Raw genomic sequence first — 12,385 nt, forward strand, 5'->3', positions numbered from 1 at the left:
GCTGTGTCATCTAAGATCTGTACCATTATCATATTGCAGGTTATTAGGACTTTTTTCTACACAAATCGGCAAACATGTCAAGACTGGTTAACGCGAATTCGAGTTGCAATAATGAGGGTTGGTTTACTGGCTGGGCAACCAGCTGTGACGGTCAGGCATGGATTTGATTTGCTGACGGAGATGAAAAACAGTAATGCAACTCAGGTTAGTGGAAAAGAATCTTAATATCGGGCGGAAGTTGCACACTAAACGTGATGTACTGTACTATCAAATAAAGGTTCTGCATGATTTAGCTTTGGAAGAGATCTATTTCAAAACTTCAGTTATGCCAAGCAGTCGTTAGGGTGGAGTACAATATCCTACTTATTAAATGGAAATTTACAAAGTCCTTCAGTGCAGCAGATGAGTAAGAATACCTGTCTGAGCACTGCTTTATTTTAATAATGAAAACAGTCACATTTTTAAAACTCTTTGACTCTTTAACCTCAAGTATAGAGTCCTGATGCAGTTTTGTCTTGAACTCCATACAATTCAGCATTGTAGAGACCCGAGCTTTTCCAATGGATTGTTTGTTGCTCCATATTCCATTACCTGTGTTCTCTTGTTTCCATCTTGCTATCCCCTGTGCTTTCGAGTGAACTGTAGTTACAAATCATTGTGTAGACCTATGACCTTGAAATGGGTTGAAATCCTATCATAAGCCTGGTAGTGAATTTAAACGCAAACAACAGGAATTCTGCAGATGCTGGAAATTCAAGCAACACACATCAAAGTTGCTGGTGAACGCAGCAGGCCAGGCAGCATCTCTAGGAAGAGGTGCAGTCGACGTTTCAGGCCGAGACCCTTCGTCAGGACTAACTGAAGGAAGAGTGAGTAAGGGATTTGAAAGTTGGAGGGGGAGGGGGAGATCCAGAATGATAGGAGAAGACAGGAGGGGGAGGGATGGAGCCAAGAGCTGGACAGGTGATAGGCAAAAGGGGATACGAGAGGATCATGGGACAGGAGGTCCGGGAAGAAAGACGGGGGGGGGGGTGGGAGACCCAGAGGATGGGCAAGAGGTATATTCAGAGGGAGAAAAAGGAGAGTGAGAGAAAGAATGTGTGCATAAAAATAAGTAACAGATGGGGTACGAGGGGGAGGTGGGGCCTTAGCGGAAGTTAGAGAAGTCGATGTTCATGCCATCAGGTTGGAGGCTACCCAGACGGAATATAAGGTGTTGTTCCTCCAACCTGAGTGTGGCTTCATCTTTACAGTAGAGGAGGCCGTGGATGGACATGTCAGAATGGGAATGGGATGTGGAATTAAAATGTGTGGCCACTGGGAGATCCTGCTTTCTCTGGCGGACAGAGCGTAGATGTTCAGCAAAGCGGTCTCCCAGTCTGCGTCGGGTCTCGCCAATATATAAAAGGCCACATCGGGAGCACCAGACGCAGTATATCACCCCAGTCGACTCTCAGGTGAAGTGTTGCCTCACCTGGAAGGACTGTTTGGGCCCTGAATGGTGGTAAGGGAGGAAGTGTAAGGGCATGTGTAGCACTTGTTCCGCTTACATGGATAAGTGCCAGGAGGGAGATCAGTGGGGAGGGATGGAGGGGGACGAATGGACAAGGGAGTTGTGTAGGGAGCGATCCCTGTGGGATGCAGAGAGAGGGGGGGAGGGAAAGATGTGCTTAGTGGTGGGATCTCGTTGGAGGTGGCGGAAGTTACGGAGAATAATATGTTGGACCCGGAGGCTGGTGGGGTGGTAGGTGAGGACCAGGGGAACCCTATTCCTAGTGGGGTGACGAGAGGATGGAGTGAGAGCAGATGTACGTGAAATGGGGGAGATGCGTTTAAGAGCAGAGTTGATAGTGGAGGAAGGGAAGCCCCTTTCTGTAAAAAAGGAAGACATCTCCCTCGTCCTAGAATGAAAAGCCTCATCCTGAGAGCCTGGTAGTGTAGCAATTAGGTGCAATCACTTTACAGTGCCAGCTGTAAGATTGGAGTTGGATTCCTGCTGCTCTCTGTACTCATCAATCATCAAACACCTGTTACGCCGCTGGTTTTTGAGGCAGCAACCACTGCTTCTGTAAGGAATTTGTATGTTCTCCCCGTGACCATGTAGGTTTCCTCCTGGTGCTTCAACTTGCTCTCAAATTCAAATCAGTGAGAATTGTGCTGGGCAGCCTGCAAATGTCGCCATGCTTCTGGTGCCAACATAACGTGCCACAACTCATTTGTGAACTGCCAAGCAGAATCATTGCTGATTCGATTTGTCACAGATAAATGCATGTCACATGTACTGTACATCAAAAGATAGTGGAAAATAGAGCTAATCTTTTTGAGAAAAATTAAACTTCGGTGGGGGGGGAGTCTTAAAATTAAAGATAGGCTATAAGTAGAAGTGATCAGGTAACCTGCAGATGGCTATTTAAAAAAAAAACCTAAAAGTAGGATTTTGTTTTTATTCCTTGTGTGACATCTACGCACAGTGTAGTTGAAATTTAACTTTGAACTGGGCTGGGAAGGTATTTGGTGGTATCAAATTGCAATGAAATTCTGAATTTCCAGATAAACAAAGAAGTGGTGAACCATCAGGCACAGACCTAGGACACATATGCTGTAAGAAAAATAACACTGCACAATCCATATCAAAATTTAGTTATCCTCAAAGCTAGTTTAACAACCACCTCATTGTTCTGGTCTGAATTGTACTTTTCAGATAAGGTACTGAAATATTTTTGCTTTTATTCAGTAGTTATGTCTGATGCAGATGCCTCTTTGTGATAGTTACGGTAGGATTATCTGTAATCTTTGTTATTCCTGTCTTCTCTGTGTAGCTTTCATTTTTTTTGCATTAGTGCTGGTTAAGGCAGAATTAGAAGCTGAAAATTGAGCATTTGTGAGGCAGTGTGGAACAGCAGCAAAACTTGTATTGTACTGCTGTCAGTAAGCTCACAGCTGGCTTATCTTGTTACTATTCCTAACAAACTAACCAATTCCATCATGGTTCAGTAGCACAGCAAAAGCAGCAGCAGATGTACTTAAAAAGATCCTAGATGAGTGATGCTCCAAAACATGCCAAACAGGGGAAGGAGCAATGTAAGCAATGAAATACCTCCATAGCCAATAAATCAGGTTAAAGCTCAAGACTTCTGTCACATAAAGTTAGGAATGTTTAAGGATATTTGAAAAATCATCAGGTGGAAGCGTTCTCATGAGCATTCCCCATTTTTTCCATGTTAACGAAATTCAGTATATGAGTATGAGGGAAGACTAGTCTGTTTGCACCATTTTCAACAAGAAATGTACACTTGATGCAGCCATGCCACCTGCAAGTGCTACCATCTCAAGTGTTGGTTTTCAGATGGAATCACTTTGGTATCAAGAAATAGCCTGGGAACTGACATTCTGCATTGCTGAAGGCCTGTTCCTGAACTATTCATGCCCATAGACGATTCAGGTACCGCACTAGGATTGATCTAATGAAATGGAAGATGAACCAACGTTATCTTGTCCTTTTAAGATGGAAATTACTGGCATATCATGTATGCCATGGGCATCAGTATTGAGCTCTACTTCCTGTAAAATTGCTCTTGGAGTGCGGCTTCATGTAACCTAAAGATTAGAAATAAAATTTCAGGTCCACAGCTGTCTAATATAAGATGCTGATAACTTCATAACGTGAAAAGAAAATAAAAGTGAAATGATTTTTGTTCTCAAGATAAATTAGTTAAGAAAATTAATGGAATATCAAGCTGCTTTTGATGAATGAACATTATTTTCTTTCAATTTCCGTATTTAGTGGCTATGTCATGCAGTTTATAACTATTATGATTCATTTGAAGGGAAATGAAATTGAAGTGACTGTTATGATGATCGTTGAAGCACTGTGTGAACTGAATTGTCCTGAAGCTATACAAGGAATGGCTGTCTGGTCTTCTGCAATCCTGGCAAAGAATCTTCTGTGGATAAACTCTGTGGCACAGCAAGCTGAAGGAAGGTATAAGTTGTGCAGTTTGTAGATTAATTATTTTGTCTGGTTTGGTTGGAATACTCATTCCTCCTAACATTAGCCCTCAGTTTAAACAGCTGGGGGCTTCTCCTTAGCTGGAGATCACTTGCAAACCAATAGTTTAAACTTGTACAAATCTTATTTTCTTATTGTGGTCATCTAATAATAATAGTTCACAAAATCTAGTCTGCAGAATTGAAGTCTGGAGGACATATCTGCCAAGATATGGAAACTGGGATTAAGTTTTAGAATTACGAAGTTGAGTGAGTTACACGGGAGTGGGAGGACTTCCAGCCGAGTGAAGTGAAGTAACCTGTTTTAAAGATTACTAAAATTGTAGAAAGTCATATTCTGGTGTATTCCGTAGATATTTTAATGGGAAGGATAGGAAAGGAGGATTGGAGTGCAGAAACTTGCTGCTTTATTTTTGCATAATGAAGGCACAAAACAAAATCAGTGAGTTTCTTGCAGTGTTTAAACCCAAGGATTTGTGGCTTCAGCCTGAGTTGCAATATTTTTTTGTCAGACATTTGGTGTATTTCATACATTTCCATTCTTATTTTTAACAGGCTGAAATATCACTTGTTAGAATCATAGAATATGTTGAGAATTCACTTGTTACTTGTGTTAACTTAGATTTAAAGGCTATTTATAGTAAAGAAAATAAGATTAGCATAATAATTTTATTTCCCCTGTTGACGTGTCTCCTTTTGATTTGAAAGAAATATGATACAGGGAATGTCATGTGGATTCGGGCTTTACTACCATGATTTTCCTGTGATATTGTTCTGACAAGGATAACTCAGTATTTTATTTTCTGCAGAATTCTGTTTGAAAACATATATTTGAAACTGCAATTTCTTTCTTAATTCTACTTATTGCTTCAGATTTGAAAAAGCAACAAATGACTATCAGGAACAGCTGTGTGCTATGACTGGAGTAGACTGCTCTATTAAAGGCCTTGACAAATCTCTTCTGAAAGTATCCAACAGCAGCAGTAGTGGTGGTAATTTTGCCAGCCCTAAACATGCAGGGAATGGTGAGTATGAATAATTTGTTTACTAGTTGCCTTTACTTTAATAAGTGGAGGTGTTTGTGAAATATTTTTGTGCTGAGCTGAAATGGCATCATAAATCTGAAAATGATTAACACAAAAGATACTTTGTAATGTATACCATCTTGGAAACCCCCTAAATCAATAAATGGCCCTTACAGATGTTTTGTGAAAAACTGCTGTAAGTTCATAGTTTTCTTTCAGCCTGGGTGTCCAGTACTATTGTTTCCTTTGGTAGATATCCTGATAATTAATCTTTTGACATCTTATTTGAAAGTTGATGCTTTTCTGAGCAAAATGTTCTTGTAGATGTCAAATCTTTCACAGCCGTAAACTTTTGTTCTGCCAAGGGGTCTGACCTGTAACATTAACTCTGCTTCTGTTTTGGCAGATATTGCCTGATGTTCTGTGTGTTTGCAACATTTTCTTTATATATTTAATTTCCAGAATCTAGATTTAATTTCAATAATTATATATGTGGAAGTGTTGTTTAATTTGTTGGGTGCCTGCATGCCCTCTGTCTCTCCCACCTTTCCTGTCAACGCCTGCTTGAGTAGTTCAGATCTAAATTTGATTACAGGTGTTCCCCGCTTTTCGAACGTTCGCTTTACGAAACCTTGCTGTTACAAAAGACCTACATTAGTTACCTGTTTTCGCTAACAGAAGGTGTTTTCACTGTTATGAGAAAAGGCAGTGTGTGCTCCGAGCAGCCAAGCTCCTCCCCGGGAACTGCATTCTAGCCGACATTGCTTAAAGATGTGTCTGTGAGCAGTCGTTAGGAAGATGAGTTCTAAGGTATCAGAAAAGCCTAAAAGAGCTCGTAAGGGTGTTACACAGTGTAAAACTAGACATAATTAAGCGTTTCGATCGTGATGAACAAAGTAAGGACAAAGTGAGTTTGGCTAATGGAAGTTGACGAAGATGATGTTGATGAAGATGATGTTGAAGAGGTTTTGGCATCCCATGACCAAGAACCGATAGATGAAAAGCTGATGCAATTGGAAGAGGAAAGGATAACAATCGAAACGGAATGCAGTAGCGAACGGACCGAAAGTGAAGTCGTCCAGGAACTGAACATGAAGCCACTGCATGAGATTTTCACTGCAATTGACAACAATGATTGCAGAAAAGTACAACTTTATTTTTGAAAGGGTACCGAGGTTTAGGACAAATTTACAGGATGGTTTGAGTGCTTACAAAGAACCGTATGATAGAAAAATGCACAAGGCTAAGCAGACAAGCATACTGTCGTTTTTCAAGCCTTCCACATCAGCCACAGCAGAGGACGAACCTCGACCTTTGACATTGAGGCAGGCAGACATAGAAGAAGATGACCTGCTTGCCGTGATGGAAACAGACGATGATGAGATGACACCCCAGTGTCCCACCACCCCAACCCCTGGGCCGCGGATGGATACATTGCTGCGGAAAATGCAGCGGTAGCCAGGACGCACCCAGCACATTGTTAAGGAAAAAAGCCGAAATGAACAAGCTAATTAATTAGGTGCCGCCCAGCACGTAATTGTCGGCCCAGATCAGAGGCAATTGCCAATTGCGTCGCCTCTGATCTGGGCCGACATTTATGTGCCAGGCAGCACCTAATTAATTAGCTTGTTTATTTCAGCTTTTTTCTTAAAGATAAGTTGGGTGTGTCCTGGCCACCGCTGGACCCCTGCATTCTTCGCGGATCGGTATCGGTCGGCGGCTTGGAGGTTGGCGACCACTGCACCACCCCAACCTTCGACTCAGTCTAACACACCATCATCAGTGTGCTTGGTGCTGTCTTCCCGATTCCGGTAAGTGATACTACACTGTACATACATTATTTTTACTTTATATAGGCTGTGTATTTCTATGTGTTATTTGGTATGATTTGGCAGCTTCATAGCTTAAAGGTTATTGGAGGGAGTGTTTCTGCCGAGAGCGCTTGCGTGAGATTTTTGCTACGGAGAACAGTGCGGCAATGATTGTAGAGAAGTATTTCTACTTTATATAGGCTGTGTATTCATCATCATTCCTGCTTTTACTATATGTTACTGTTATTTTAGGTTTTATGTGTTATTTGGTGTTATTTGGCGTTATTTGGTAGGCTATTTCTGGGTCTGCGAACACTCACAAATTTTTCCCATATAAATAGATGGTGGTTGCTTCTTTGCTTTACGACATTCCGGCTTACGAACCGTTTCATAGGAACACTCTACCTTCGGATGGCGGGGGAAACCTGTATTTCTGTTTTGCTTTTCATCTAAAGAAGCAATGCTACACAAAGACTTTAGTAATACACACAAAATGTCTTTGCGCAAAACATCGACTGTTTACTCTTTCCCATAGGTGCTGTCTGGCTTGCTGAGTTCCTCCAGCGTTTTGTGTGTACTACTTTGATTTCCAACATCTGTAGGCTTTCTCTTGTTTGTGATTGGACTACACAAAGACCTACTAAGTTATGTTTCCCATCTCCTTTAACTCATAGGTGTTCTATTGGCCTTGCTATCCCAAGGGTCAGGGCTTGGAGTGTACCCTTGATCGACACCAGACCCTTGGTCGACACTGAATTCTGTTTTTTATTCTGTTTTCTTTTTCTCTCACTTAACTTGATCTGGGGGATAGAAGTATATCTTATTCCCTGTTACCTTTTTTTTTGTGGTTGAGAAATGTGTAAATGATCCATTGCACTTGAAAATTGGCTACAAATTTGCAGTCATTGATATAGAACTTATTTTTTTACAGCTGAAAGCAAGAAGACTGTTCTTACAAAGCAAAGTGATACTTCCCCTGAAGTTGTGAATTATTTGGCAAACAAAGCTTGTGAGTGTTACATTTCATTAGCTGACTGGCCAGCTGTGGAGGAATGGCAAAACAGTATATTAGCTTTGAAGAAGGGTTCCAATGGATCATCGATTCACCTGAAGGCTGATTTGAACTACATCAGGTTAGAAAGATTATACTGTAAAATCTAATTTGTATAAAATGTACCTACATTTTGACAGGCACGTTTTGTAAAGAATAACACAAGAAATGATAAAGGGTATTGGCCCAAAATGTCAACCTTTTATTCCTTTCCATTGACGCTGAGTTCCTTTTGGGTGTGTTACTCTGACTCTCTAGTTTTTATTTCTAAAGAATATTTCTGCTGTCTTTTAGAAAATTACTACAGTTATTTGCTGTCTGTTAGACATTGCTATTATAAATTCCTTGTCTATTCTGGTTACCTTCCGACCCATTGCTACTTTGAGAAAAAGTTGCAGGCTTCCGGAACATGTTTTTTTTATCTTTGAGAGCTTTGTGTACATTCACTTGGCTATCATCATTGTTTGCCTGTTGCTTTTGCAAAGCTGGGTGATTGCTACCGATTGGATGTCTATGCTTCAAGGATTTTAATTTTGTTAAGTTCTAAGATTTTAATCTATTGTTGATGATTAGCAGCATGTGTCCTAGATAGTTTGATGGTTCTTAAGCATTTGGGTAATGAAGGTCAAGGATTTGTCAGATGCTGCTAAAGAAACATGGCAGTTACTGCATTCTGACATACTACGATGGTGGAGTATGAAGGGCTGAATACAACTGCTGTGTTTTAGATCATACTTTTAAATTGTATAGTTTTAAACACCTATGAATTTGTATAAATGTACTGCTTGACTGAGAATACAGACCCTCTATCTTAGACTTGTGGAAGATATGTAGTTGAGTTTCCAATCAGTGGTGACATTCCAAAATCAGAATAGTTTATTATCATTGTCTTGTATAAAGTGAAATTTGTTGTTTAGTGACAGCAGTACTGTATAAATTACACAAATAAACAGTGCAAAAAAAAAAGGAATAATGAGGTAATGTTCAGTGGTTCATGGACTGCTCAGAAATCTGCGTCATTCAGTGAGCATCTGGAGGCACCTGTATCTCCTTTCTGATGGTAGAAATGAAAAAAGGACTTGTCCCAGCTGGTGAAGCTTCTTAATGATGGATGCTGCTGCCTTGAGGCATCAACTCTTGAAGATGTCCTTGATAGTGAGGAGGTTTGTGCCTGAGATGGAGCTAGCTGAATTTACAACCCTCTGCAGGTTCTTGTGATCCTGTGTGTCAGTGCCTTCATACCAAGCTAGGATGCAACCTTTGAGTGCTCTCCATCATACACTTTTTATAAATTTGCAATGGTCTTTGGTGACATAACAAGTCTCCCCTAAATCCAAACAACGTAAAACTGCTGCCATGCCTACACTTTCCTTAGACTCGATTGTCTTTTTTTTTGGTGGGGGGGATGGTCGGGGATATTGAATGTCATGGATGGTCATGGTCTGTTGGAAAATTTCTGGTTTAAGATGGCACTGGTGAAGCACAGTGACAATTTGCTAGCAGCAAACAATCACTATATTCGGTAGCCTGTAACTTCCCTTTCAGAGTTGAGCTTTTGAACCAGTTGTACGACCTGATGGCATTTTTGTGGTGTGAGCTGGTGTCTCTAAGGTGCGGGACAGTTGCAGTGTGGTGTGTACAGGCTGAATCGAGGCAGCAGGGCCTGGGACCAAGAGCTGCAAACAAGCCAGTGTATGGCCATTGCTGGAGAGGACTTGGAGCCGGGTTGAAGCGACAGATCCATGGCGAGGCAAAGCTGAGAGCAAGGAACAAGGCGATGATTGACTGATTAAAGTGTCAGGCCAGATTAGAAAGGTCGGATACGGGCTGAATTGAGGTAGCAGGGCTTGCCCCTGAGAATGGTGAATGACCTGCTGTTGGTCGATTTAGCCAGTGGGGCCTGAGAGCAAGGAACAACAAATTTAAGTGCAGGCTACTTTGAAAGGGTCGTGTTGTCAGTGCTCGAGGTGGGGGAGAGGTCAGTGTTCAACTCGCAAGGTTTACTTATCTCTGCACTGAACTGATACTGTGGCCTGCAGCTAACAGACTCCTGAATCAGTTGTGACTGACTTTGTGGCTGTGGGCTCACTTTCATGAACTTGAGTTCTGAATGTTAGCATAATTTGTTTTTATTTCTGCACATTGGGTGTTTGACAGTCTCTTTTAATGGGTTCTTTTGGGTTTATTTGTTGCTGCCTGTAAAGAATATGGTGTACATGTTTTGATAATGTACTTTGAAATATCATTTGCCACCTCTCATTAACCAGGGTTTGCCTGCATTATCTGAACTGATTACTGCAATCCCATTGAGCATCATCTGGTTTCAAAGCTTTGAGTGCAGCTGAAGTTTAAATACTAGGACTGTATAACACAGGAAGTGGCCAATCATAATCGGCAAATGTTCTGCCTTCTTGATAAAGCTGTCCATTTGTTCCTCCTCTGCTCTTGTAGATTTGCAATTTTTTGGCCTACTGGTATCAGTGATAAGGTCCTCTTAATAGCTCAGCCCTAATTTTACCCATTGTAATCAGCCTTTGCGTTATAGTAGTCAATGTGGTAAAGGAACTTTCACAGTCCTAAAGGAAAGGAATCCTAGGTGAATCAATGATTCAATGTATAACTTAGAATCAATGTATAACTACATCAAGACTCTGCCCAACATAAAGGAGAATTTTGAAAATGGTGCTTATGTGCACCACCTGCCTTTCAACTTATTAGAGCTCTTGGATTTAGAAATGCCACTGCTAGTATATTGGCAAGTTGTTTTTTTTACACTACAGGTTGGAATTCCAAGAACTGAATGCCTGGTGTTCAGTCACAATTACGTTTCTTTGTGTCAAGTATGTTGCTACAAAATATTTCTACTACAGTATTTCTGCCCTTGTGTAACCCCAAAATAAAAATCTGAAGCATTTGTTTTAATGGATTTCCTCTTGCAGTGCTCAAATTAAATGTTTATTTGTTGGCAGTCTTTCTTGTCATCATTAAAATTCAGGTTTTCAGTTGCTGCTTGGACTGGTCTCTGGAATAAAGAATGTATGGCAAAATCCAAATTAAGCATGTATTAATGGGGAACTAGTGAGTGGAAACCACTTGATAGCACAAATGAATGATTCATTTCATCACTTTGGTTGGGTGTAGGGCAGGGGGTAGGCTGATTGCATGATTTTAGTGCACATTAAAGATAGGACATTCTAAGGCAGTTTTGCACACGTCAGTGCTGTAGCTGTACAGTACTGGATCATAGCTCATGGAGTTGTTGATTGAGCATAGATACTAAGCACTAAAGCTTTAAAGCTTTTAGAATATGTGCATTTATAAACATTATTAAATGTCATGCAGCACGAATTGAATTATTTGCAGTCTAGAATTCATTTTGGAACTTGAGCTGCTGTTCAGTAAACCATAGTCCTCTGTGAATTATAGCCCTCAAGAGGAGCTTCCTAGAAATATGACTGAGAAAGATTAATTCCTGTTAAACCAAAATCGGCTCTTAAAGTTTTAGGTTTTAAAACAATGAATTATTTATTTATCCAGTTGGTAAGCTGGGATTACATTTCTGACTTTTGTAAGGAAATTCCAGGGTAAATATTTTATAATTTAACCTGAATGTGAATGCCATACTATTAATGGTAACACCTTCAGTTACCAAGATCCCTTTGAAATTCCCACCTTATCCTTTCTCATTTGGCTATCTTTCCTCCTCTTGAGAAGCTTATTGATATACATCATTTTGAGAGGTGACCAAAAATTAGTCCAAATATATTTTTGTAGTTTGAGGTCAAACTTTGAAGTGATAGGATGTTTTGTTTTTAAGGTGTTATTGTAAAAATATCAGATAGTTTTGATTTTAAGAACTTGTACCTTGAAGTAAAGCAAGGCTGAGAGTCAATCAACTGAAAAAAATCTACTGTCTTGTCTTTACAGAGCTCTCGGTAGCTTTGAGTGTGGTGATTTTTCTGCATGTCGGGAGCAGCTGGAATTATTACCTGGAGAGGATATCAATTTTATAAATGGAGCTGCTAAAGAGAAATTAGGTATGTCAGAATAACAACCTTTAAACCATAACTTGGGACACTTAGTAGAATTTTGATAAAGTATTATTCATAACATATAAACTTCTTGAAAATATTCTGTAATTTCAATTGTGGTTTATCCACTTTTTCCATATCGTTTAATCTTGCCTTTCAAATTATTGACTTCATTCTGGAAATCCTACATGCATGCAGCATCAATATTTGATGAAGCTTCTTTGATTTTAATTGCTGTACCTAGTTCAAAGTGCTGTATGTAAGGGGTTACATTTGTCTTATTCAACATGTTCCCTTAATTTATCTTTGACCACGATATTGAATTGAAGGGCAATGTTTTTGAGATCCATTGACTAAAGCTGAAGACCAAACTCCTGGGTTTAACCAAAGAATTTTTAAAAACTAAAACTTCCATTTTCTTGAAATGTATTTAAATAACTTGTGATATAGGCATGTGAG

The 12,385-nt window shown here is 40.1% G+C and overlaps 1 protein-coding gene across 2 annotated transcripts in view; it reads left to right on the plus strand.

Moving 5' to 3' along the window:
• The window catches only part of smg1 (SMG1 nonsense mediated mRNA decay associated PI3K related kinase), a 136,554-nt gene that overhangs the window by 61,636 nt on the left and 62,533 nt on the right, over positions 1-12,385 (plus strand). For both annotated transcript variants that reach the window (XM_072268804.1, XM_072268805.1), the window contains exons 22-26: positions 40-204; positions 3,828-3,982; positions 4,882-5,033; positions 7,776-7,977; positions 11,823-11,932. In XM_072268804.1, the coding sequence (XP_072124905.1) occupies positions 40-204; positions 3,828-3,982; positions 4,882-5,033; positions 7,776-7,977; positions 11,823-11,932 (784 nt within the window). The remainder of the gene's footprint in view (positions 1-39; positions 205-3,827; positions 3,983-4,881; positions 5,034-7,775; positions 7,978-11,822; positions 11,933-12,385) is intronic.

This window comes from Mobula birostris, chromosome 9, assembly GCF_030028105.1.
Source record: "Mobula birostris isolate sMobBir1 chromosome 9, sMobBir1.hap1, whole genome shotgun sequence".
Taxonomy (NCBI): Eukaryota; Metazoa; Chordata; class Chondrichthyes; order Myliobatiformes; family Myliobatidae; genus Mobula; species Mobula birostris.